This window comes from Dama dama, chromosome 15 (genome assembly GCF_033118175.1).
Source record: "Dama dama isolate Ldn47 chromosome 15, ASM3311817v1, whole genome shotgun sequence".
NCBI lineage: Eukaryota > Metazoa > Chordata > Mammalia > Artiodactyla > Cervidae > Dama > Dama dama.
In genome coordinates, this window is record NC_083695.1 from 8,632,375 (window position 1) to 8,655,725 (window position 23,351).

At 40.5% G+C, this 23,351-nt stretch overlaps 1 protein-coding gene across 3 annotated transcripts in view; it reads right to left on the reverse strand.

Annotated features, from left to right (window-relative positions):
• Positions 1-23,351, reverse strand: part of MTR (5-methyltetrahydrofolate-homocysteine methyltransferase) — a 119,106-nt gene that overhangs the window by 72,901 nt on the left and 22,854 nt on the right. For 2 of the 3 annotated variants that reach the window (XM_061161403.1, XM_061161402.1), the window contains exons 3-14: positions 23,242-23,331; positions 20,767-20,836; positions 18,690-18,782; positions 17,223-17,329; positions 15,028-15,087; positions 14,171-14,265; positions 10,761-10,861; positions 9,671-9,732; positions 8,569-8,636; positions 6,284-6,363; positions 3,530-3,642; positions 161-301 (exon numbers count right to left, since the gene is read on the reverse strand). In XM_061161403.1, coding sequence (XP_061017386.1) covers positions 161-301; positions 3,530-3,642; positions 6,284-6,363; positions 8,569-8,636; positions 9,671-9,732; positions 10,761-10,861; positions 14,171-14,265; positions 15,028-15,087; positions 17,223-17,329; positions 18,690-18,782; positions 20,767-20,836; positions 23,242-23,331 — 1,080 coding nt within the window. Of the gene's footprint in view, positions 1-160; positions 302-3,529; positions 3,643-6,283; positions 6,364-8,568; positions 8,637-9,670; positions 9,733-10,760; positions 10,862-14,170; positions 14,266-15,027; positions 15,088-17,222; positions 17,330-18,689; positions 18,783-20,766; positions 20,837-23,241; positions 23,332-23,351 lie in introns of those variants that run through there. The other variant, XM_061161404.1, reaches the window with a different exon arrangement.

Genomic DNA, 23,351 nt, shown 5'->3' on the forward strand with positions numbered 1-23,351 from the left:
ATTATGTGAGAAAACAGACAATCAGAAACCACTGGGTTTTCAACACAGTACAACAGAAAACCAGTGTATGAGATGACAGACAAAGGGAAAAGTGACAAAGTCAAATGAGCGACAGAGCAGCACGTGTAAATTCCCTTGATGAATCGAAGTTCTGTACAACCTTGGCAATGTCAGGCTCGGAAGCAATGAAGTTGCAGAATCTGGTCATTGCACTTGGACCATCCAGCATGCCATCATCCATGTTAATATCCAACACCTGGGCTCCCATTTCCACCTGCATTTTGGCAACACTCAGTGCTTCCTGAGGAAAGAATTCAAGAGGAAGCAGCATCAGGAGAGGGTGACTCAAGAAAAGGCTGACAAAAGTAGTCCTTCACCATCCCGGGCAGTCCCTTCCAATTCCATTAGGCTAGCTAGCCAGCACCTCACCACCAGCGCCGCCCTCTACCCCAACCCTGAGCTGCTCTCAACCATCACAGATGAACCTTTCCTAAAAATCTCTTCCATCACAATTCATCACTCCTCAGAACCCACAGAGGCTCTGATTCCTCCGGTAAAGAATCTCAGTCCCTCAGCATGGTGTTCCAGGTCCTGGGGACCTGCCCCATCTTCTTATCCAACTCAACATCTCCCTAAACCCTGGCATACTTCACCCAGCCAAATCCGCTTCTACCTGTGACACACACATTGTTCCCTCTGCTTCAAATACAATCCCTCCCTTTCTATACTATTTAAGACCCAGCTCAAGTCCCACCTCCTTCAAGAAAATTCATGACAGAAACCATCCAAAACTTATCTAACTCTTCAATATTCACCAAATCATGCAAAGCATTCACTGCAGGCTACTGACAGCAGTTACATGAAATATAAGTTAAACTTTTTTATGCTAAAAGGATTTTCAAATCCATTAATACATTATTATACACTGTAAATCTCCAAGTACAAAATACAATACACAGCATTTCCCACTTATGATCATTTAAGGAGTATGCTGTAGGATCAGCGTTCCAGAAAACACACTTTGGGAAACACTGCTTATTCCACAATGACTGGCTGCCTCTAAACATCTGCAACAATTATAAACATTATCACATAGTATATGACATTGCCATTTCCTCACAGTTTCACAAATATGAGCTTATTCTCTGAAACAGATTTTAAGCATTTGGAAAATTGAGAAAGGTCTTATGTATCTCCCACTCTTGTTTGAACAATGACAGGCAAAACAGATGTGTTCAATAAAGTTTTCTAACTGACTGGTACAGTAGAGACTTTAAGTCTTTGTTGTACATTTCATAGTGTAATAAAATAAGCAGGGATAAAATCAACAGTAGATTCTAATGTTGTCCTAATTTTTTCTTAGCCAAAGAAAATCAAATAGAAATTTTTAGCAATCATGAGAGAAGAGGCATGAGACCCTCTGGCACAGGCTCGAGGGAATTCCATTCACAATGATCCAACATTACACAGAAAAAAGGGTTGCAATGAGATTCAGCAAATCAAAAAGTGTTTTGATATCAGCAATACATTAAATACTATAAAGAATAAAAAGAAGCATAAGTCATAGTCCTTGTTCTTGAAGGGCTTACATCTAGTTGAGGGCATACGACAATCATAGGAGAAGCTATGGACACTGCCATACAACGTGAGTCAAATGTCCTGCCTAAACACCTGGGAGGGCGAGATCTCTGAGGACTGAAGAGAGAAGGCCACCTGAGAGGGAGTGGCTTCAGCTGCCCCTGGGAAACAAACTGGAGGAAGCAGAGGGAGACAGTAAGCAGTGACCTGTTTAGACCAGAGGTCAAAAGACACAAAACAGAGATGCTAGTGCCTGACCTTTCTACATCAGAAGAGCAACAGAATAGCAGCTCAGGAGTCCAACTTCCCACACATGCTCCAAGGGATGAAGTCATTTGTTTAAAGATGTACAAGTTGAGTAAACAGACTGGACTGGACCTTCTCTCAGGTCAGTGTTCATTCACGTAACCACAGAACCTTGAGGGAGCACTCAACAGGTGCACTAGAATCCAGCGAGGAGTCATTCCTCACCACCCACTTCCTACTTCCCAGCCCCATCCCTGCTGAGACAGCAGAGTGGTGAAGGGTATGCGCTTGGAGGACTTGGGGTCTAACATTCACTTGCTGTGAAACAACAGGCGAGTGGTTTAACCTCCCCCAAGCCTCCAGCTGGGCATCTGTAAAATGGAGATGATAACAGCACCTCTCTCACAGGTCTGAAAAGATGAAGTCAAAAATGGCTGCAAAGTGCTGAGGACAGTGACAGGCATGTAGTAAGACCTTATGAGGTGACAGATACCACTCCCACTTGCCTGCTTCTTCCTGAAATGCCGTCTGCTCTCACTAGCAAATCTATCAAATCCCAGACTGAAAGGAACACCACAGAATGGTTTTAATTATCAAAACACAAAGAGAACACCGTCACTGCAGAACTCTACACCACCATGAATGGTCGTAGGGATTTCATAAGAGTAGACATGAATGAAGGCCTGGAGGCAGAAGAACGCCTCCTGGAACATTCAGATGACAGGTCAGGACAGAAGGCAGGTTGGTGTCTACCTGGAGAGGACTGGATGATGGCCTAGGGAGTTTGGGTTGCATCCCACGTGCAGAAAAAGCTACCCCATGAAAGCTTCTGAACTGGGTGAGACCATGGCAGCAGGATGTGCTGGTTGAGTAGTAGCAGGAATGAAGGGAAGAGGACAGACGGGAACCATCATGAACCATATAACCACATAACTGATGCACCTGCAGAACAGACCTCCAAGGGACACCACAGAGCAATCATTAACACATTCATAAAGGATGATAAATGCACACTTTCTCTGTGACTAAAACTAAGTTTACTTTGATACTGATTGCTGGAAGATGTAAAGGTTTTTAAAATCTTAAAATGAGAGAAGGTTAATGAAAAAAATAAAATCATTAATGCCCAGATCAGATTCCTCCATGTTTTAACTTCATATTTGCATAAGAAAAAAGAAGTCTGTCCTTGGTGGGCTCTCTCTGGACTAAATTCTAAGAACACTAGGGCAAAATTTTTCAAGGCAGGGCCTATTCTTTCTTTAGTGTTTGCTTGTTTATTGTAGTTTACAGTAAATAGAATCAATAATATCATGCTGGTTAGTATCTGATGTGGTCATGAGAAAATAAATGGGAATTTTCTTGGCTTTCCATTTCTTTAAAGGATTTGTGAGAAGCTGAAATGAACAGTATCTTCAAACTTTTAAAATTTCACAATTAATAGAAACAGCTAGAACCTGGGTCCTTCCCATCTCATCCCATTTCATACCTCGGGTGCATTTTTTTTGACAAATATCAACAAGAGCAGCTTTCGCTTCTCTAAGCCTCATCCTCCCACCAGCCCGGTCAGCTGCAAACACACTTTGCCATTCTCACACTGTCTAGCAGCTCTGCTAGAAATGCTATCAAAGGCAGAGCAGCTTTGTCTGCTGCTGTCTTAGCCAAAACACATGGCGGATGCCTCAAGGGTCTCATTAGTGATGCTCACTTCATAATTTCCTCCCATGATGAGTTTAGCAAACCTCCTGGATCCTGCAACATTACAGCGCTCTCCAATGTTAACAAAGTTGGTGTATGGTCCGATCCTGAAGGGCTCTAGACCTTAAAAGGAGAAGTATTTTGAGAATTTTCTGAAAATACATGTAACAACAAGAGACAGCAAACAAATGTTGTCATGAGCTAGAAAAGAAGTTTCTATGCCACATTCCATCTGACTAGCTAGGCATGGCCTTTTCCCCTAGGGATATTTAAACAGAGTACAAGTCTCTATGTTTACAACCAGAACTCTCAAAAGAAGAAGTATTTCAGGGTTTTAAATTGCAAATTTCTCTAAAGCGCTGAATCATAACCAGCTCTGAGTAATAAGGCAAAATTATCAACATATTCTTATGTAACCAAGAGTCTGGGGCAAAAGCCATGAGGTTAGAATCTAAAGGAATGCTCCCCAGCTGTCCATTCAGACATTGGCTTGAAACCAGATGGAGTAAGCTTTCTTAATCCTACCAACAGTGTATTTAGAGTTTTATCTCATCTCTTTGATCCAGAGGCCAAGAACCAATAATCATTGAGGCCCAACAGGGTCACGAGGAAGGACTCGGGCTGAACACTGTGAGACAGCTGACCCTCGGTGAGCCACTGGTAAGTAGCTCCTCTTTATTTGTATTGCTCCTCTTTATTTGTCAAGGGACAATAGCATCTCCCAGTTAAAAGCTGATAAATTAGGGGCAAATATCAGATAATTACTGTGCATATGTTACACTGAGGAAAAAAGCAACATGCAGTATAAGGTACTGCCCGAGGAAATGACCTTTAACTGTTTTTGTTCTACCCTTATATTTACAGTATTAGGAGCAGAAGCCTTGCTAGATGGTCACAGGCAGGCTCTGCGAACAGTCAGTCCCGGGGTACGAGCCCCGTACAGCCATTTTAGTCAACACCCCAGGGGACTTGTCTCAGAGACTTGAGCTTACCAAACGACTCCAGGTCTTTTGTTCCCTGACTTGAAAGACTACCACTTCCCAGTTTGGGCCAGTGATTTCCTTCCCCACTGGTACCATCCTCACGGCCTCATTCCCCCATGGCAGCCTCTGAGCACCCCTGCTCTTTAGTTAGAACCTGGAGATCCCAGGGCACACAGGCAGGCTGCCAACATTTAAATGCTGGAGAGGCCCTGCTGCACTGCTCTAGAAGCATTTCACACAACACACTTCTGATCTATTACAAATCTGAACTATCTGACAGAAAAACTACATTTATTCTCAAGCCTGCAATTTAGAAAAGAACAATTAAAGAGAGTATGTTTGATGTTATTCTTCTAAAATCTGATTGAAGGTGGTTTTTAAAAACAATTTAGAAATAGCACATGAAATTCAAATCAGAAGAAAGAATTCTTTCATTCTTACATATATAAACTCTTTAAAAATCATAACTAAATTGTTATCTCCTATTTCGGTTGTGGCAAAGGTTAACCATTTTAACTTAGTCCTTGGCTAAGTGGTTCAGATGGTAAAGAATCTGCCTACAATATGGGAGACCCAGGTTCGATCCCTGAGTCGGGAAGATCCCCTGGAGAAGGGAATGGCAACCCACTCTGGTATTCTTGCCTGGAGAATTCTGTGGACAGAGGAGCCTGATAGGACACAGTCCACAGAGTCGCAAAGAGCTGGGCATGACTGAACAACTAACACTTTGGCCGAAGTAAGATCTATGGATGAAATAAACTATTCCACCACACCTCTCTCTGATAAAAGCCCCTTTTTCAGGGTAGGGGGTGTATCATAAATCACAAATCCCTCTTCTTCTAATTTTATCCTGTCTTCTGGAGAATAAAAAGGAAAAAAGGGTTGATTGAAGAGGTGTATTTTTAACTCAACTTCATCTCACTCACTGGGATTAATTCTATGTAACATGTTCTGAGTGAAAAAAGTAGGTATTACTTTTACTGTACTTTATTTCACTTTTCTTAGGAGAACACATGGAACAAAAATACATCAGTTTAGAGAAATGTTAAATTTCTCAGTTAGGGTGCATAATTCCTTGTGTGTGCTATTTGCAGGTTCTCTAAGAAACTGTATATACATTTTCCTTTTGGCTTAAAGATATTATCTAAGAATACAACATTAAAGTGTTGTGGGAAAAAATATAAAATTTAAAGTTTTTTTTCTAATAGTTGGCATGATAACCTATTTTACCAACACTCTTTTGAACATTGAAGCTTATTGTGAAGAAGGGAAGCTGCTCACCCCAGAGGATTATTGAGAACAAAACAGAATAATAGATATTACAACTCTTTGTTAAGTCCTGAACACACACTCAACATAAGAGCATGACAATAATATTTTAGAAGCACATAAAATTTTCTAGGAAGAGACTACCATCATTAAAAAACCTTGAGCCTGGGCTAGATTTTTTAGCAACTAGCAACAAATCTGACAATTAAAATTGTTAGGCTGTGGCCCACGTACATTTTCAAAGCAGTGCAGAATAATTCTGACCAAGGGCACTACCTGTGCCTTCATTCACATTTCCCTGAAGTCAGTACCTTCCTGCTCCCATCCCTAAAAAGAACAAAGGGTTCTTTATCAGAATTAATTTAAGTGCCAAGAAAAATACATAGTCTTCTTTGACCTAATAAACAAGTTCCTTGGCATAAACATCACTACCACATAGACTAAACATACAAACTTAATCTACAAAGGATTTCTGAAATTATAAAAAAAAAAATCACATCTTTACGACTTACCAGACAGTAGCATATGCCCTTCAAAAACAGTGGCAGGTGGAACTCTAGGCTTACAGTTTTTCACAGCTTCAGCAATTTCTCTGAGTTAAAAGAGAAAACACAATATCCATTAACTCAGAGCAAAATTCAATTAAGATAATTTCCAGCTATGACATTAAGTCTGTTTAACATAATTATATACCTAGTTCCAAATGTGCAGAAGCAACTGTGCTTTCTAGTTTTCTCAGTAATGCAGAAAATAAATCTATAATATTTCATATTTCTGTATCTGTCCTGCCTGCTGTGTATTGACTATACCAGTTTCTATGCTCACAGACGTGAACCTACAAACATGCACCTACAGATATGAGACAGTTTACACAAATGCAAACAGCAAATCTCCTCCATCCCTTTCCCAAACCTGAAGATGTCCTTAATCCACACAGTAATTTAAAAGAAAAAAAGGCTTCACTGTTGAGAAGGAAGAGTAAAGAGGAGAGGAGATGCCTGGAGCAAAGGAAATTAAATCCTTTAGGTATTTTATTCTCAAGCACACACACACACAGTAGAGAGGATTCAGAGTAAGACATCACTAAAACTCCAAAATAACTGCTCCTGGAAATTTGTTTTAGTTATTCATACTCTTTGGAACCTTCTCGGCTTCAATGAAATATGTCTCTGATCAGCCTCGAAAAATCTACTAAATTGATCAGGACCAGTATGAACCATTCACTACAGCCCCCCAAATTAATGTGAATGACAAAATAAAAGCAGCAAATATACATATACAGAGATAGATAAACAGACACACACACACACACACACACACAGGTATTTTTAAAGCAACTCTTTTTATAAAGGAGGAAAGTGAACGTGAATGTCGCTCAGTCGTGTCCGACTCTTTGTGACCCCAAGGACTATACAGTGCATGGAATTCTCCAGGCCAGAACACTGGAGTGGGTAGCTGTTCCCTCCTCCGAGAGATCTTCCCAACCCAGGGTTTGAACCCAGATTTCTCGCCTTGCAGGCATATTCTTTACCAGCTGAGCCACAAGGGAAGCCCTATAAAGGAGGAGATAACCTTAAAACCAAAAAGAGATCCTCAACTATTAATAGCTTTCAGATAGTATTTAAAAGATGTTTAAAAAATTATAGACTCTTAATAGAGTCTCCTGGAGAAGGAAATCGCAACCCACTCCAGTACTGTTGCCTGGAAAATGCCACGGATGGAGGAGCCTGGTGGGCTCCATGGGGTCGTGAAGAGTCGGACGACTGAGCAACTTCACTTTCACTTTCAATAGAGTCTATCACAGAGGTCAACAAAAGCGGCGCAACATTAGGCAATTCATACAGTGAACATTTTATACGTACGAAACAGACGCAGAACAGTCAGGTGACTGGCTCAAAATATGATCATCAGTCACTTCAGGGGAAAAAAATAAAAACAGAAACAGTCCTCAACTATGTTTTACTCCAGTTGTTTTTCAATTTCAATCCTCTTTGTAAGAGGATTAATCACCACACCCTTCACCAAGTCCTGTCTCACACTCCCTTCCTCAACCTTTAACAACATGGGTTAAGTCGTGACTGTGCCAGGCGAGGTGAAGATGCTCTTCTTGACCTCAAGGTGCTTGCTGCTTACTGTCTTTTCCGTCCATGAAAGAATCTAGTGGAGGCAGGTATTTCTCCACATATAAGCTGTCCTTCCTTGAGCAATGGAATTGAACATTGGAATATTAATCAGGTATTTAAAGGTACAATGTTAAAATAGCTAGGATTTGCTTATAATCATCTAAGGGGGAAAAAGAAGTTAGAGAATAGATAGAATAAGAATAGCAAAATGCTGAAAATTATGGAAATTATGTCTTAGTCACACGGGATTTCATTTTATTAATTTTTGTACTTTATAAAAATTAAAGTATCCTAGTTTGCTAGGACTGCCATAATTAAATACCACAGGCTGAGGAGTTTAAACAGCAAGATCCATTTCTCAAAGTTTTGGAGGCTAGAAGTCTCAGGTAAAGGCATCAGCAGGACTGGTTTCCTCTCCTTGGCTCCTAAACAACTCTCTTCTCCCTGTGTTTTCACAGGGTCCCCTCCTGTGTGTGTCTGTGTCCTCATCAGTCACACACTGGATCAGGATCTATTCACACGACCTCATTTTACCTTAATTACCTGCTTAACCACCCTACCTCTAATTACTGTCATATTCAGAATTGGGGATTAGGGCTTCGATCTATGAATTTTGAGGGGGACACAACTCATCCCATTAACAAAAAAATTAAACACTTAGAAGTGATTATCACCTGATATGATCTGGCGTCGTACCACAGCATCCGCCAACTATGTTGACCAAGCCATCAACAGCAAAATCCTGCATTTAGAAAATGAAAAAGTTTCAGAAAGTTCATACGAATTCTAAGTTCACCACCATCAATTCTAAGTTCACCACCATCCACATTTCCTGAATAACTAAGTTCACATTTAAAAGAGAGCTAAACATATTTGACTCTAGATATCAAGCCTTCACAAGACTCAGATACAAGGTTAAAAGCAAAGAACAGTTCAGATGAAATGCAATGAGAAATCTGCCTATCTGATCATAATAAAAATTTTCTTTACCCATATGCTGAGCAGAATGAATGTGAACTGAATAATGTATTTTCCAATAACATGTAAGTTATTAGTTTTTAAGTTTAAATTCACATGTTGCAAAAATCAAAATTTCAATTCCTCAGTCACAACAACCACATTTCAAGTACTCCAATGACCACAAGTGATAGAGGTTACATAATGCATAATGTGGGTCTGGAGTTTAACCACAGTTGGCCTGAAGGACAAGATAACCGAGAGAGGAACTCAAGGAACTGAGAAGTGACAGTACTGGAAAGAGCTTCTACATAAGGTACTGAAATCATAAGAATTAAGTCAGAAATACTTTAGGAGACAACGTCAATAAGCCAGAAGCTAAAAATCCAAGGAAGGAGGAAAAGAGACCCAGGGTTTAGAAATAAGGAGGAGTTGTGGGCAATACAGTTTTGTGAACCAGGACTTCAAAGATGGAAGGTGTATGAAGAGAAGCAGAGCGGGGGAAATGACAATGGGAGCAAAGAGATGTCAACCCCACCGGGCAGCTTGGTGGGTGGAGAAGACCACTGGGGAGCACTCGGAGGACGGGCTTCAGTTAGTCTGGGTTGGACTCCACTGGGAGTCCACTTGTTTCCACTATGGAGACGGATGCTGACAGCAAGCCCCTTCCTCTGCCTCCATCATATTCATTCATCTTAAGCTTTTATTTCTTATATATACTTTGGGTTTTCTTTAGAGGCAAAGTCTATGTCTAAATATTCTAAATCAAAAATTCCATTTCTTTATCTCTTAAAAACCAAGTGAAAGAGGATTCGTGACCTTTAAGTGCATGGCCATCATGTGTGGAGTTTCATCATAGTCACCGAAGGTATTGGGAAGACCTAAGAAAGCATATTTCAACCATTACTGGAAATTATTTTCACAAACAGATATAGTATTTGTAAAGGCTTTAGGTTAAAAGGTTAGAAAACTTTTTATTTATAATTAAAGCAAGATTACTTAAAAAAATAAGAATTCTTAATATTAAACATACTAAGTACAGAGACAACATATCGAACAGCAACAAAATCACAGAGGAAAATAAATATCCATTATTTTTTTTCATTTCAAAGAAAAGTATCACTACTACATGGGACAGAATTTCCCCACCTCTAGCCCTCCCCTTCCTATAAAGGAAATTAATTCTAGTCACCTAGCTGCCAGAGGGGAAGGTTTGAGGGAGTACCACACATCCTTTGAACTATCAAGCACTAGGCATGCAATTAAAAACAACCAAAATACAACCCATCCCCTTTCAAGTAAGTTTTCCCAAGTAAGACTTCAGCATCTAATTATCCAATTTCCTGTTTTATTTATTATCCACTTCTAGTTATCTTACTCCTAATGCTCAAAAACATACACCAGGAAATCTGGTTAACCCAGGATGGATTATCAATATCAAACGGACAGCTTAAAAATTGCCTACATTTACCTTAGGAATTTTTATATACCATAAATTTGAAGTCCTAACTTAAAAGGAGGAAAAGTAACAGGCTCTTCATCTGCTCATCTGCTGACACAGTGGAACAAAGCAGGCTCTCACACAGGGCCTTTGCACTCATCGCTTTGGCCATGCCCACACGGCAGGCACTGTCACCAATTCCAAGACTCTGGTCAGTTAAGCAATGAGGCCTCATTCCCCCAAGCTTTGTCCACTTCTGACACTTTCAGGCTCAGCCAAACTGTTCCTTCATATCTAGAGGGAAACAGTTGTCCAGACCCAAGTATTCTTCATCTAAAAAATTCCTATTAAAAGCTGACTATATCCTAAGATCTGCGAAACAAACTCTTTTAATCCAGATCTGTTTCCCTATCTACTCAGTCTTGTGTATCTGCAGTCTCCTATGTGTGACTCCCCTGAAGCACATACCTGCATTGGGATAACAGAGAACATAAGCTGTTGTACATTTTCCAATTGTTTCAATAAAAGGTCTCATTTCAGCGGCACCCAGAGCACAATTTAATCCAATGCTGAAAAAACAAAAAGAAGAGATTAGAAGCACCCTCTTTTATGCTAAATATTTATACATATACAAAGTTATGATGAGGAAAGCAGTATATTTTAAACCAAGCAGATAATAAATCTCTTGATTTGAAGTACATTTAATTCAGCTCCAGTCAAAGCCACCTCACTGATGTTCCTTGCAGCACTAAATATTTCCACCCATGTCTGCAACATTAGATGACCTTACAGCTTAAGGATCCAGACTATAAATAAAAAAATAAGTTCACGGTTTCATCACTGGTATACCACGAAACAAAAATGTCTGCAAATTACCACTGCTAATAAACACTGATTGAAAAACAATACTGAAGAGAAAGAAAAAGGAAAATCATGCAGGTAGATGGAATATTAATGGTATATGGAAGACACTTTAGGAGTCTAGGAGATCAAGACTTGGCCCTTGCTCCAACTGACTTGCAACATGACCTTCGACTTAGAATTTGTCATCTTATAAATTAAGTGGGTTGACTTCTAACCAAGGAGCTCTGTGTTTTGCAAATGAAAGTTACTCAAAACAGATCAAAGCAGAGCTGCTAAACCCCTCCAAAGCCACTCTCAGTGGGAGCTGCCAACGCCTTCAGGAATTCAAGAATTAACTATGAAGTGACTGGGACTATGTCATCTTTTATTTTTTTCATATTTTACTTTTTTCCCTTTATTATGATTTCTTAGTGCAATGTGATATACTAGATTAGAACCTGGAACAGAAAAAGAAGAGTGTGGAAAAACTTGAAACCTGAATAAAGTGTGGAGTTTAGGTAACAGTAATATGTTTTTAGTTTTGCAAACTAAATGCAAGATGTCACATTAGAAAAAACTAGATAAAAAAAAAAAAAAAACCAGCTGAAGAGCATACAGAACTCTCTGTACCACATGTGCCTCTTTTCTGCAAATCTGAAATTATTCCACAATAAACAGTTTATTTAACAAATTCACTACTCTCATTTGTGATAAAAACCCCTAGTTTACTAGGAAAAGAAGAACACTTCTCACATTGGTAAAGCACATCTATTTTTTTTTTAGAGCACATCTATTTAATGATGTAGAATTAAGTGTTTTTCCCACATGATCTGGAACAAGGTAAGGATGACTTCTCTCACCTCCTGCTAAATGTCATGGTAGGAGTCCTAGGAGGGCAGTAAGAGAAGATGGAAAATAAAAGGTATGCAGATTGGAAAGGAAGAAACAAGTCTGTCTTTGTTCACAGGTAAGACTATCTATTACTATTTCAACGAATCATCTAAAACGCTCTTTGAACCCAAACTGTAAAGTACAAGGTTCATATACAAAAGTTAACTGTTTACCTATACACTAGCAATAAAGCAATTGAAATTTGAAATACAAAACATAACACTATTTACAATGGCACCAAAACAAATGAAATACTTGGGTATAACTTCGAAACTCTGATGAAAGAAATCAAGGCAGATCTAAATAAATGGAGATATATCCCAAGTTCGTGAACAAGAAGATTTATTATACTAAAGACCTCAATTCTTCCCAATTTTATATACATTCACACACATCAATTAAAATCCAGCAAGTTATTTGTGAATATCAATAAACTGATCCTAAAGTTTACATGAAGAAGTAAACGACCCAGAATTGCTAATACAATTCTTGAAGGAGAAGAACAAAGTTGAAGGACTGATACTCCCTGACTTCAAGATGCACTGAAAAGCTAAAGGAATCTCTGGTATTGATGAGAGCACAGAGCAATGCAGCAGAATAGAGTCTACAAACAGAATCAACTGGCCTTTGACAAAGAAGCAAAGGCAATCCAATGGAGAAAGGATTATTTTTTCAAGAAATAGTGCTGGAACAACTGGATATTCACATTTGAAAAACTTAATTCAGACACAGATCTTACATCTTTCATAAAATTAATGCAACATGGTTAACTGTAAATTGCAAAACTATCAAAGATATAAATATGAATATAAAGATTATATAAGAGATAAATCTATGTGACCATGGGTTTGGCAATGTGTCTTAGATACAGCACCAAAAGCAGGTTCCATGAAAGAAAAATAAATTGATATGGTGGACTTCACTAAAATTAAAACTTCTGTCCAATGAAAGAGCAGACTTGAAGAGCATGAGAAGACAAGCCATAGATAGGCTGGGAACAAATACTTGTAAAACACATATATGGTATTCACATTTTTTTTTTTAATTCTTAAAACTCAACAATAAGAAAACTACCCAACTCAAAAAATAAACAAAAGATCTGAAGAGCAAACAGCTACTTCAAGGTGGTGTTGCCAAAATTAAGAGAGCATAAAGCACTTAGAACTGAGCATGGCACACAGCAGACTTCCAATACATGTCTATGACTCTTATTTTTATGGCCAAGACTATAATAAAAGTTCACAGAGCACTCTGACAAGAACATTGACCTGGGCTGGTAGGAGAGGGAAGGGTCCCTGGAGAGGACCCTAGGGACGGACTGAAAGGCTCACGTGTGGGGATGAGAGTGCGGGGCAGGCATGGCCTCCAGACAGAAGGAGCACACGCATGGACAAGGCTCAGGAGGAAACTGTATACTCTAGGAGCTTCCATCTCATCGCCATTTTGATCAGAAAAATAGAGAGATATTTTAAAATACAAGGTAAAAGCCATGCTAATTTTTAAAAATAGTTATGTATTCATTTGGCTGTGATGGGTCTTACTTGTCGCACTCGGGATCTTCAAACTGGTTTAGCATGAGAACTTTGAGTTGCAGCATGTGGAATCTAGTTCCCTGACCAAGGTTTGAACCCAGGCCCCTTGCATTGGAAGTGCAGAATCTTAGCCACTGGACCACCAGGAAAGTCCCAGCCATGTTAATTTTAAAGATAAAAATCTGAGTTTTAGAATTCCTACTTTATTCCAAATTAGGCTGCTTCACCTTATTCCAAACTAGGCTGTTTCTGGTTGCTCCACAAGCAGGGAGTGAAAAAACCTTGCAGTTTTTAAGTGCTGATAACAGATTTAAAGTGTTTTTACTGGGCCAAGGCAGTCTTAAACTATAAGAGGGACATTCACAGACCAAAAGGCAACTTCCTGGCTTGTCCAAGGAGTATAGGAACTCTACCAGTAACTCAAATTGATTCATTTAGGCTGTGGTCTTCTGACGTCCTCAGAGCAGTCAGAATATAGCTCAAGGAAAGTCAATATTTCACACAAGTGATACTGTGGGAATATGAAGAAGCCATTCACTCCCGTCACAGACTGCACTCATCAGAAGAGATGAACCCCAAAAGGAATGGAAGCAGGAAAGAATGATCACTCACCAGAGTGGGTCTGCATGAGACACGCTGATGACAAATGCCTCCCCAGTCTGGCCAGAGAGAGTCCGCCCACTTTTATCAACAATTGTCCCTGAAATCTGAATTGACAAAGTAAACTCAGTCAACCACATAGACTTAAGAATACAGTCTCAAAAACAAAATAAAATTAAAAAGCTTTAAAAAAAAAATGAAAGAGAACTGTAGCACTCCAACTTTAAGGCAACACTGTTTAATCATGGTTGGAAACAGATGAATGCAAAGTGCCCAGGGGAGGGGCTGGAAAGCCACAGAAACAGAGAAAAGGGAAAGTCAGGGAGGCTTTAGGAGTCACACCGCCAGTGCTCTTGGAGAAGACTTTCCACAGATATTTAAGGTCATCCTGCTCTCTTGCTGTTCAACGTCTGATTCGTCTAACAACCCTGTGGGTTCTAATCTACTCTCAGCAAGCAGTGTGGGCCTGCCTAGTGCATCAGTGAACTGGCAGTCTGCTGTCTCTGGTGGTGGACACTTCATGGTCAGATTCAAGTCCATCCCTCCTTGGGGGTGGGGGGGCCCTAGAGACAGTGCGCCTTTGACTCTGGGGGACCAATTCAGCCAGGCTTCCTTGGAACAGCCTGCCTTTCATCAACCACCTCTAGATTCATTGTCTTCACATTTCCACAGATAAGACTGCTATTGGTCTGAAGGTGGTGGTAGGAAGAAGGTAAACAGAGGAAGTTAAAATAGTTGGTTCCTAAAAGATGATCAATACTCTCCAAAGTTCTATGTCAGGAAAACTAAAACCCCACCCTCAAAATGATGATATTAAAAAAAAAAAAAAAAAACCACAAAATTCATCATGCAAATACTTTAGAACTTACAAAGACAGGCCGGGGAACATACTCCTCTTCAAAAAGTTTTTGGACTGCAAACAAAGCTGCCTGCCAGGGAGAAAAAGGACATCTTTGTTAAGAGAGACTATGTCAAAGGTCACAGTCTAACAGGCTGATCAGAATGTTCCTTTTACCAAGGCCTCTTCAGATAAGACACATATCATGCTCTCTGGGGAGAAGAAAGAAGTCCTCCATGTAACATACAATACCCACACCCCTTTCTCAAGGTAACACTGTACATATTCAGTTCAGTTCAGTCGCTCAGTCATGTCCGACTCTTTGCGACCCCATGAACCACAGCACACCAGCCCTCCCTGTCCATCACCAACTCCCAGAGTTTACTCAAACCCATGTCCATTGAGTCGGTGATGCCATCCAACCATCTCATCCTCTGTCGTCCCCTTCTCCTGCCCTCAATCTTTCCCAGCAACAGGGACTTTTCCCAGAGTCAGGTCTTCCCATCAGGTGGCCAAAGTATTGGAGTTTCAGCTTCAGTATCAGTCCTACCAATGAACACCCAGAACTGATTGCCTTTAGGATAGACTGGTCAGATCTCCTTGCAGTCCAAGGGACTCTCAAGAGTCTTCTCCAACTCCACAGTTCAAAAGCATCAATTCTTCACTGCTCAGCTTTCTTTATAGTCCAACTCTCACATCCATACATGACTACTGGAAAAACCATAGCCTTGACTAGACGGACCTTTGTTGACAAAGTGATGTCTCTGCTTTTTAATATGCTGTCTAGGTTGGTCATAACTTTCCTTCCAAGGAGTAAGCATCTTTTAATTTCATGGCTGCAATCACTATCTGCAGTGATTTTGGAGCCCCAAAAAATAAAGTCAAGCCACTGTATCCCCATGTATTTGCCACGAAGTGATGGGACCAGATGCCATGATCTTAGTTTTGTGACTGTTGAACATTAAGCCAACTTTTTCACTGTCCTCTTTCACTTTCATCAAGAGGCTAGTTCTTCACTTTCTGCCATAAGGGTGGTGTCATCTGCATATCAGAGGTTATTGATATTTCTCCCAGCAATCTTGATTCCAGCTTGTGCTTCCACTGTACATACTACAACAAAACAAACGCTGACTGGAAGTCCACCCATGAACTAATATTTCTCCTGAGGAAGAGCTGAAGAGCTACTCTGTTTCTTCCTTCTCACAATCAAAACTAAAAAGAGAAAAATATGAAGCCTCTACTTCCACAGCCTCACATAAACAAGGTAGGTACATGAGCCAACAGTGTTTGTCACTGCAAAAAAGAATATGAGTTAGAATGGGCTGTAAAGACACAAATGCTGTGTTAATCTGTACTGTTCATGTTTTCTTAAGTTCCAAGACCAGAAACTAAGGTCCTCTAATGCCCAAAGCTCTTCCATATCAGAACCCACAGACACAGATACTGCACACCTAAAAACTATAGTAAGGTAGTATTTTTCACCTATTAGAGTTGAAAAGACCAAAAAGTTCAATAGAGAGGGTGTGGTGAAAGCAGCAGCATTCCTGTGAACTGCTCACTGACTGGAGGATAAATGAGTACAATCTTGGAGGGTACTTTGACGCTGGAGATCGAAAGTAACAGTGCCCAGACTCTCTAATGCAGCAATTTCACGTGTAGAAATTTATACTTAGAGACACTGTCAAAAACGTATGCATGAGGATAGCCACTTTTTATTCCACACACTATGTACCTTTGTGCATATGTAAGGAATACAAGCACATCTGCACACTCACACACATACTTTTCTCTGAATGGAATCTCCACAGGGCCGCCACACCAGTAACAGCAGCTGTCCCCAGGGAAGACGGCTAGATAACCAGGGAATGGGGACAGGGAGGATATTTACTTTTTACTCCATACATTTATCTTGAATTTTAGAATCGTGCATATATATCTGACCTATGCATCCATGCACATAATACAGTAGCTATACATGAAAATATTCAGTTTCATAATTAAAAAGTATTTTTTAGAAGAAAGATAGCCTTTCAAAGTTTCCTTCATTCTACTGGACTCAGTTAAAAATACTCGAGAATAAAACAGAATTGAGGAATTTGATTTAACTTGAATAATGTTTATTATGTTATATGACAATATATAAAATATGTTCTATTTCCTCACTTCATGAGGGGAAGCACCCTAGCGCACACCCCAGCTCAGCCCCCTTTTCCTCCTTTAACTCACCTTGGCATTGGCAGTATCAAAAACAGTTTCAATGAGTAAGATATCCACTCCACCATCCAGGAGCCCTTTGGCCTGCTCTTTGTATGCTTCAACAAGTTCATCAAATGCTGCAGAAAACAAACCATACCCAGGACATCAGTCATCAGTGTCCTTTGAAAGCCCAGGACACACCAAATTCAGGCCTGGCTCCAGGTGAACTACCCATTGCTGGTTCATAGGCATAATTTAAGGGCAGCACCACATTTTGTAAGAAACACAGCAGTGATGGAAGCTAAACCAGCGAACTAAACACTGACACTCCTAAGCACTCAGCACACAGGCTCACTTCCCACGTGAGCAGAGAACGAGCCACTGGGCGGGGACAGACGTCATTTCTTGAGCCCTGGCTCTTACTTTAAGATCTTTAAAACAGATCTTTCCAGGGATGGTTTTAATCAATCAATTCAGGGAAGACTGTGAGGAATAATTAGAGAAACGTGTCACACTGATCTGGATTCATGACTGGTCGAGTCACATTCTCTCACACCTTCTGGGGTGAAAGTCCGCGGTTCTGTCGATTTTGCTCCTGTCCTCTGACACCAACTCTGTCAGAGAAGAAACCTGCCTGGTGTGCAATTTCAGTCTCGGACACAAAAGGGTACAATTGCTCCTTGGCAAAATTTTTGTTCAAAATGTCATCTATTTCCATCTCAGAGGTTATCCCACTCCCCATTTTATCTCTCACCCAGGAAAGGAAAGATGCACATATATTCAACAGAGTAGCCTACTTCATCTTACATAGTGCAAGAGAAAGGAAAGCTCTCCACTGCCACACTAAGACCAAAAGAAGCTCGTGCCACATGTCAGCCCAGAATGAGCAACTCCTAGTGGGAAAGTGTGGTATCTGGAACCAAAATCTACAAATTGCGCTTGCCTGAACTTGTCTTCGACACAGAATTCATTACCACACATGGTATCACTACTATTCAGCTCCGACCATTTAATTCTTTTTGTTTTTTTGCAGTCTAATGCTTAAACCGACCTAGATTTCTAGCCTCCTCATAAAATTTCAATGCATGTATGCTTACAGATGCTGGTGTATAATGTTAGTCTGTATATAACTGCTCCCTGACAAATAAAGTGGGGTCTAGCAGGCTATTCTATAAACTGACCAAGGCCTAGTATCTATATTTGCTCAACTTCTCAGTTTAAAGTTTCATTTTGATTGGTTTTGTTTCCACAGCTAATAAAGAAGCCCAAACATAACAACATGGATCTTTGAAAACAGACTCAAGATAAATAATACTAATCCAATGACTAATAACAGCTCACTTTTATTTAAATGTCTACCACATCCCAGAGACTGCTAAGCCCTTAAGTCACAACAACCCCGAAACAGAAGCTGGCACTGGCCCCATATTACAGATGAAAAGATTACTGAAACACTGAGGTACTTGCCCAAGGTCAATGATTGTATATGATACTCACTGATGTTCCTGTAATCTGGTTTTTCCACAGATGGGGACACAGAGAGTGTCTTGTTAGTTGGACCCAGAGCTCCTGCCACATACCTCTTAATTCCTTTGGGAAAAGAAAAACAAGTGTGAAATCCCTAAATAGCTTGCCCTTTTTGTTGTGAGTCAAGAGGCCATGAGATTTTCCCCAAAACACAGGAATACAATTCTTTGTCCATCACTCTGAAAGTCAAAAAAGCACAAAAGCCTCACTTTTTCCCTTAATTCAACAACAAAACTTGACCTTACCTGAACTACAAGAGGCTATTTACAGTTTTTACTCCACTTAGTAGACAATTCATAGATTTTACTGCAAATAGATATTTGATTATGAGGGCCATCCTGGACCCCACTGGGGAAATTATGAAACATGAAGTGCACATGTGACCTCCAAGCCAATGCAAAAACTGAATTCTCATATCTGGCTTCAAAGAGTTTCAGATAGTAATCCTTTTCTATCACAACAGCTATGTGAAAGTGAAAGTCATTCAGTCACGTCCAACTCTTTGCAATCCCATGGACTGTAGCCTGCCAGGTTCTTCTGTCCGTGGAATTCTCCAGGCAAGAATACTGAAGTGGGTTGCCATTTCCTTCTCCAGGGGATCTTCCCAATCCAGGGATCGATCCCAGGTCTCCCGCATTGTAGGCAGATTCTTTACCATCTGAGCTACCATGGAAGCATCACCACAGCTATACTCGGACAAATTCTCTTTCTCCCTACCCTTAAGAAACCTTGAAGGTCATCAACATAGGTTCTGCAAAATTTCCTCACAGTAGCATTGATCTTGAAATGCTCGCCACTGCTGTATTGCAGGGCCTTTGCAGGGGAAAAAGATTAAATCACGGTGGGTAATTACAAAGCCTGAAATTAAAGTATAAAGGAGATCAAATCTTACTTTAATAACTCTTTAAGCATTCCTGAATAATCTTTCCTCTAGGCTAGAGTCCTGGTGCTCCTAAGAGCCTGACATGTTGTGTTCATTTACATATCCTAACAGAAGCAGGGGGCACACTGCTCATCACCTGTGGTGATTTTACCCAAATAGTTATGTTTTCCATTTACCAACCAATCGATAACCCAGCTTTTAACAGGTTACAATATTCTTTACCCCCGCCCCACCCCCAAGCTGGACAATAATGTTGGTGTAAGAAAAACGTTCTTATCTTCCCCTGCTTGGCTGACTGAATATCCTCTGCTCTGTGACTCTACTAGGGCAATAGTCTATGCCCTTCCACATTTAACATTATCTCTCAGAAACAGAGTTCCTATAAATTGCTGCAGTCTTCATTAGTATGCTGTGTCTAACTTCCTAACAATTTTGCTTTACATCTTTCCTGTTGGCAACAATTTCACATTTCCAAATCTTAAGGGGTTCCATGTATTTCTTCTATTCCTTTCCCACCCTCAAAGCCTCCCCTCCAGCTGGTGCCCAAGTGTTCTTGTGGCAGACAGCCAGAAGGTGAGCTATTTTGGGGAGCCATTTTTCAAACCCCAGCAAGCCTGATGCTACTGTCACCCTCTTCTGTGCTACACAACAGCGCCTTCAAAGACATGAGTGGTGTGAAGTGGAAAACACGCGAAAGAGAATCTCTCTTTACCCAGGTAAGGAAAACCTCAAGGATGAGGGTCGCTTGACAGGGATAAGATCAAATATCTTAATGATCACCACTATGACCAGAGCACTCGGTTGTGCCTCAACAACCTGAAGATGTGCTTCTGAAGGTAGAGAAATCATCTTAGCTGTAGACGGATGGGGAAGCCATGGTCCTGGTAATAAAATCAAGATATAACATCGAGTAAACACAGAGCATGAGACAGACAGACCCATGGAGACAGGGTCCATTCAGAGAGACGCTGAATGCCTAATTATGAAACTGCAGAGAAGGAATCTACAAACAAGTACATGATGGCATCTGCAGCGTTGCTCTGGGCCAGCTGTCACGGAAGGAAAAACGGCAATAAGCACAGATTATTACAGCTAAGAATATCAAAGGAAGCAGCTTTGTTTTTTTTTTAAAGGAAAAAAAAAAAGGAGAACAAGGTTCCTTACCTGTCTGGAGAGTTATCTCCTCGGCTGCTTTTCTGGCCACTCCCGCAGAGCACATGTTCATCCGGTAGGCCTAATACATCAATGGCAAGTGTTAGTTTGTACTTCTTTACTTCCATAAAATAAGTAAGGAATTCATGACCTTCTAAAACTCAGTTTTACTCAGTAAGAAAATTCAGAGTGAATTAATTTGAGGTCTGAATAAAATCTTAGCCAATAAGGCCTACCAGCTGCCCCAGCAATGCAGCCAACAGGAAAGGCAAGTCTTTGGGAACTGCTTTTACATTCCTCCCCAAAACCATGAGCTAGCTGGCAAAAAGGGCAATCTCTGGACATCTGGCACATCAGAATAAGCTGATGTCACGAAATAGGCTGAAAATTAAAACAAAAACAAAAACACAGTAATGGGGAATCATGGGCTTCAGAGAGAGGACACCTGGGTTCCAGAACCAGCTCTGCCACCACCTGCCTAGGTGGTTTCCTCAGCAACTCCCGCAGGCCCTGGCTTCCACCACCACACAATGGCTGGGGACACTGGGTCTGAACTTTTCGTAGATTATTAACCTCTAGAGAATCTGGAGAAGGGCCATGAACCCTCTCCTTATGACTAAAAGGCAAGCATACACAAACGTCCAAAGCAGTGTCCACAAGTCCTATTGAAGTATAGTCAAGCCCATTCATTTACGTGCTGTCTATTGCTGCTCTCGTACCATAATGCCAGTGTTGAGCAGTTGCAACAAAGACTGTATGTGCCAACAAAGCTTAAAATATTTACTGCCTGGCCTTTTACAGAAAAAGTTTGCCAATCCTGCCCCAAAATAACACAAAAGTAATTATGACGCAATTTGATTTTCCCTTGATAACCCCAAAGGCAAGTGATTTCACAAAGCCCCAACACTGAGGGAAATCAGTGTCAAGGCACTCAGGACTACATGCCTGAACACAGAGACAGGTCTGGGAAAAATTCCACCCAGAAATAGGAATCTCAGCATCTACCACCTATTTTCATCAGGTTTACAAAATCTGAATATGGAAGCATGGTGTTGATTAAAAAGAAACCAAATCCTTTACCCCACACCTACTAAGATGCCTACTATGACGACAAAACAAAAACAAAATCAGGGCCTCCCTGGTGCTCAGTGGTAAAGAATCCGCCAGCCAATGCAGGAGATACAGGTTTGATCCTCTAACCAGGAAGATCCCACCTGCCTCAGAGCAACTAAGCCCATGTGTCACAACTATTAATTCTGTGCTCTAGAGTCCAGGAGCTGCAACTACTGAAGCCCGCACTTCTCTTGTGGTCTGCAATAGAAGTCACCGCAATGAGAAGCCTGAGCACCATAACTAGAGAGTAGCCCTCCCCCTCGCTGCAACTGGACAGAAGCCTGCACAGCAGTGAAGACCCAGCACAGTCAAAAATAAATAAATAAAATTATTAAAAAAAAAAAAACAAAACAGAAACAGGACAAGTGCTGGCAAAGATGGAAAACTGGAAACTGTTGTACACTGTTGGTGGATATATAAAATGATGTAGGTACTGCAGAAAATAGTGTGGCAGTTTTGCAAAAAATTAAACAGAATTACTGTGTAACTCAGCAACTCTACTTCTGGGTATACACTCGAAAGAAATGCAAGCACAGATGCAGAAGAGATGGTCTGTACACCATCCTCAGAGTAACATTGTCCACAATAGCCAAGGTAGAACCAACCTAAGTATTCAACAGTGGATAAATGAATAAACAAAATATGCTATATCCATACAATGGAATACTATTCAACTTTGAAAAAGGAAGGATATTCCAATGCATGCTACAGCATGAGTGAACCTTAAGGGACATTAAGTGAAATAAGCCAGTCACAAAAGGACAAATACTGATAATCTGCTTACATAAGGCAACTAGGGGAGCTAAATTCACAAAGACAGAAAGCAGAATGGTGGTTTCTAGGGGCTGGGGGGAAGGGAAAATTGGGAATTATTGTTTAATGGGTACAGAGCTTATGTTACACAAGATGAAGCGTTCCATGGATAGACGGTGGTAACGGTGGCACAACAAACAATGTGAATGTAAGTAATGCCACTGAACTGCACACTTAAACATGGTTAAAATGGTAAATTTTATGTTACATGTATTTTGCCACGATTTTTTAAAAAGAGGAAACCAGATCTGTCACTCAATTTAAAAAGGCTTTACAAAACTGCACACACGGCCAATCATTATGCTTTTATTCAATTACTGCATAATAAGCATCATTTTTATTTGATTATCACTAGTCCACAAAAGAAGCCACCTGGAAAATGACTGGACAGTTATGTTTACAATCAGAAGAGATTCCAACCATTTCCTCTGTCTGACCACAAACAATAGATAACTAGACATTAGCTTGACCCTGCAGGTTTGGCAGGTTTTCTCACTAGCAACTACCAATACAGCAAATACTCATGACTATCTTAAATACAAGGAAAAATGAAATCCTTACCAAGTGTTCCAGGCCATAGTCAGCTTGGGCAATAGCGGTGCTGCTGAAAGTATTTGTTTCAATGATATCTGCCCCAGCTAGGAGGTAATCCTGCAACAAGAGGTCATGTC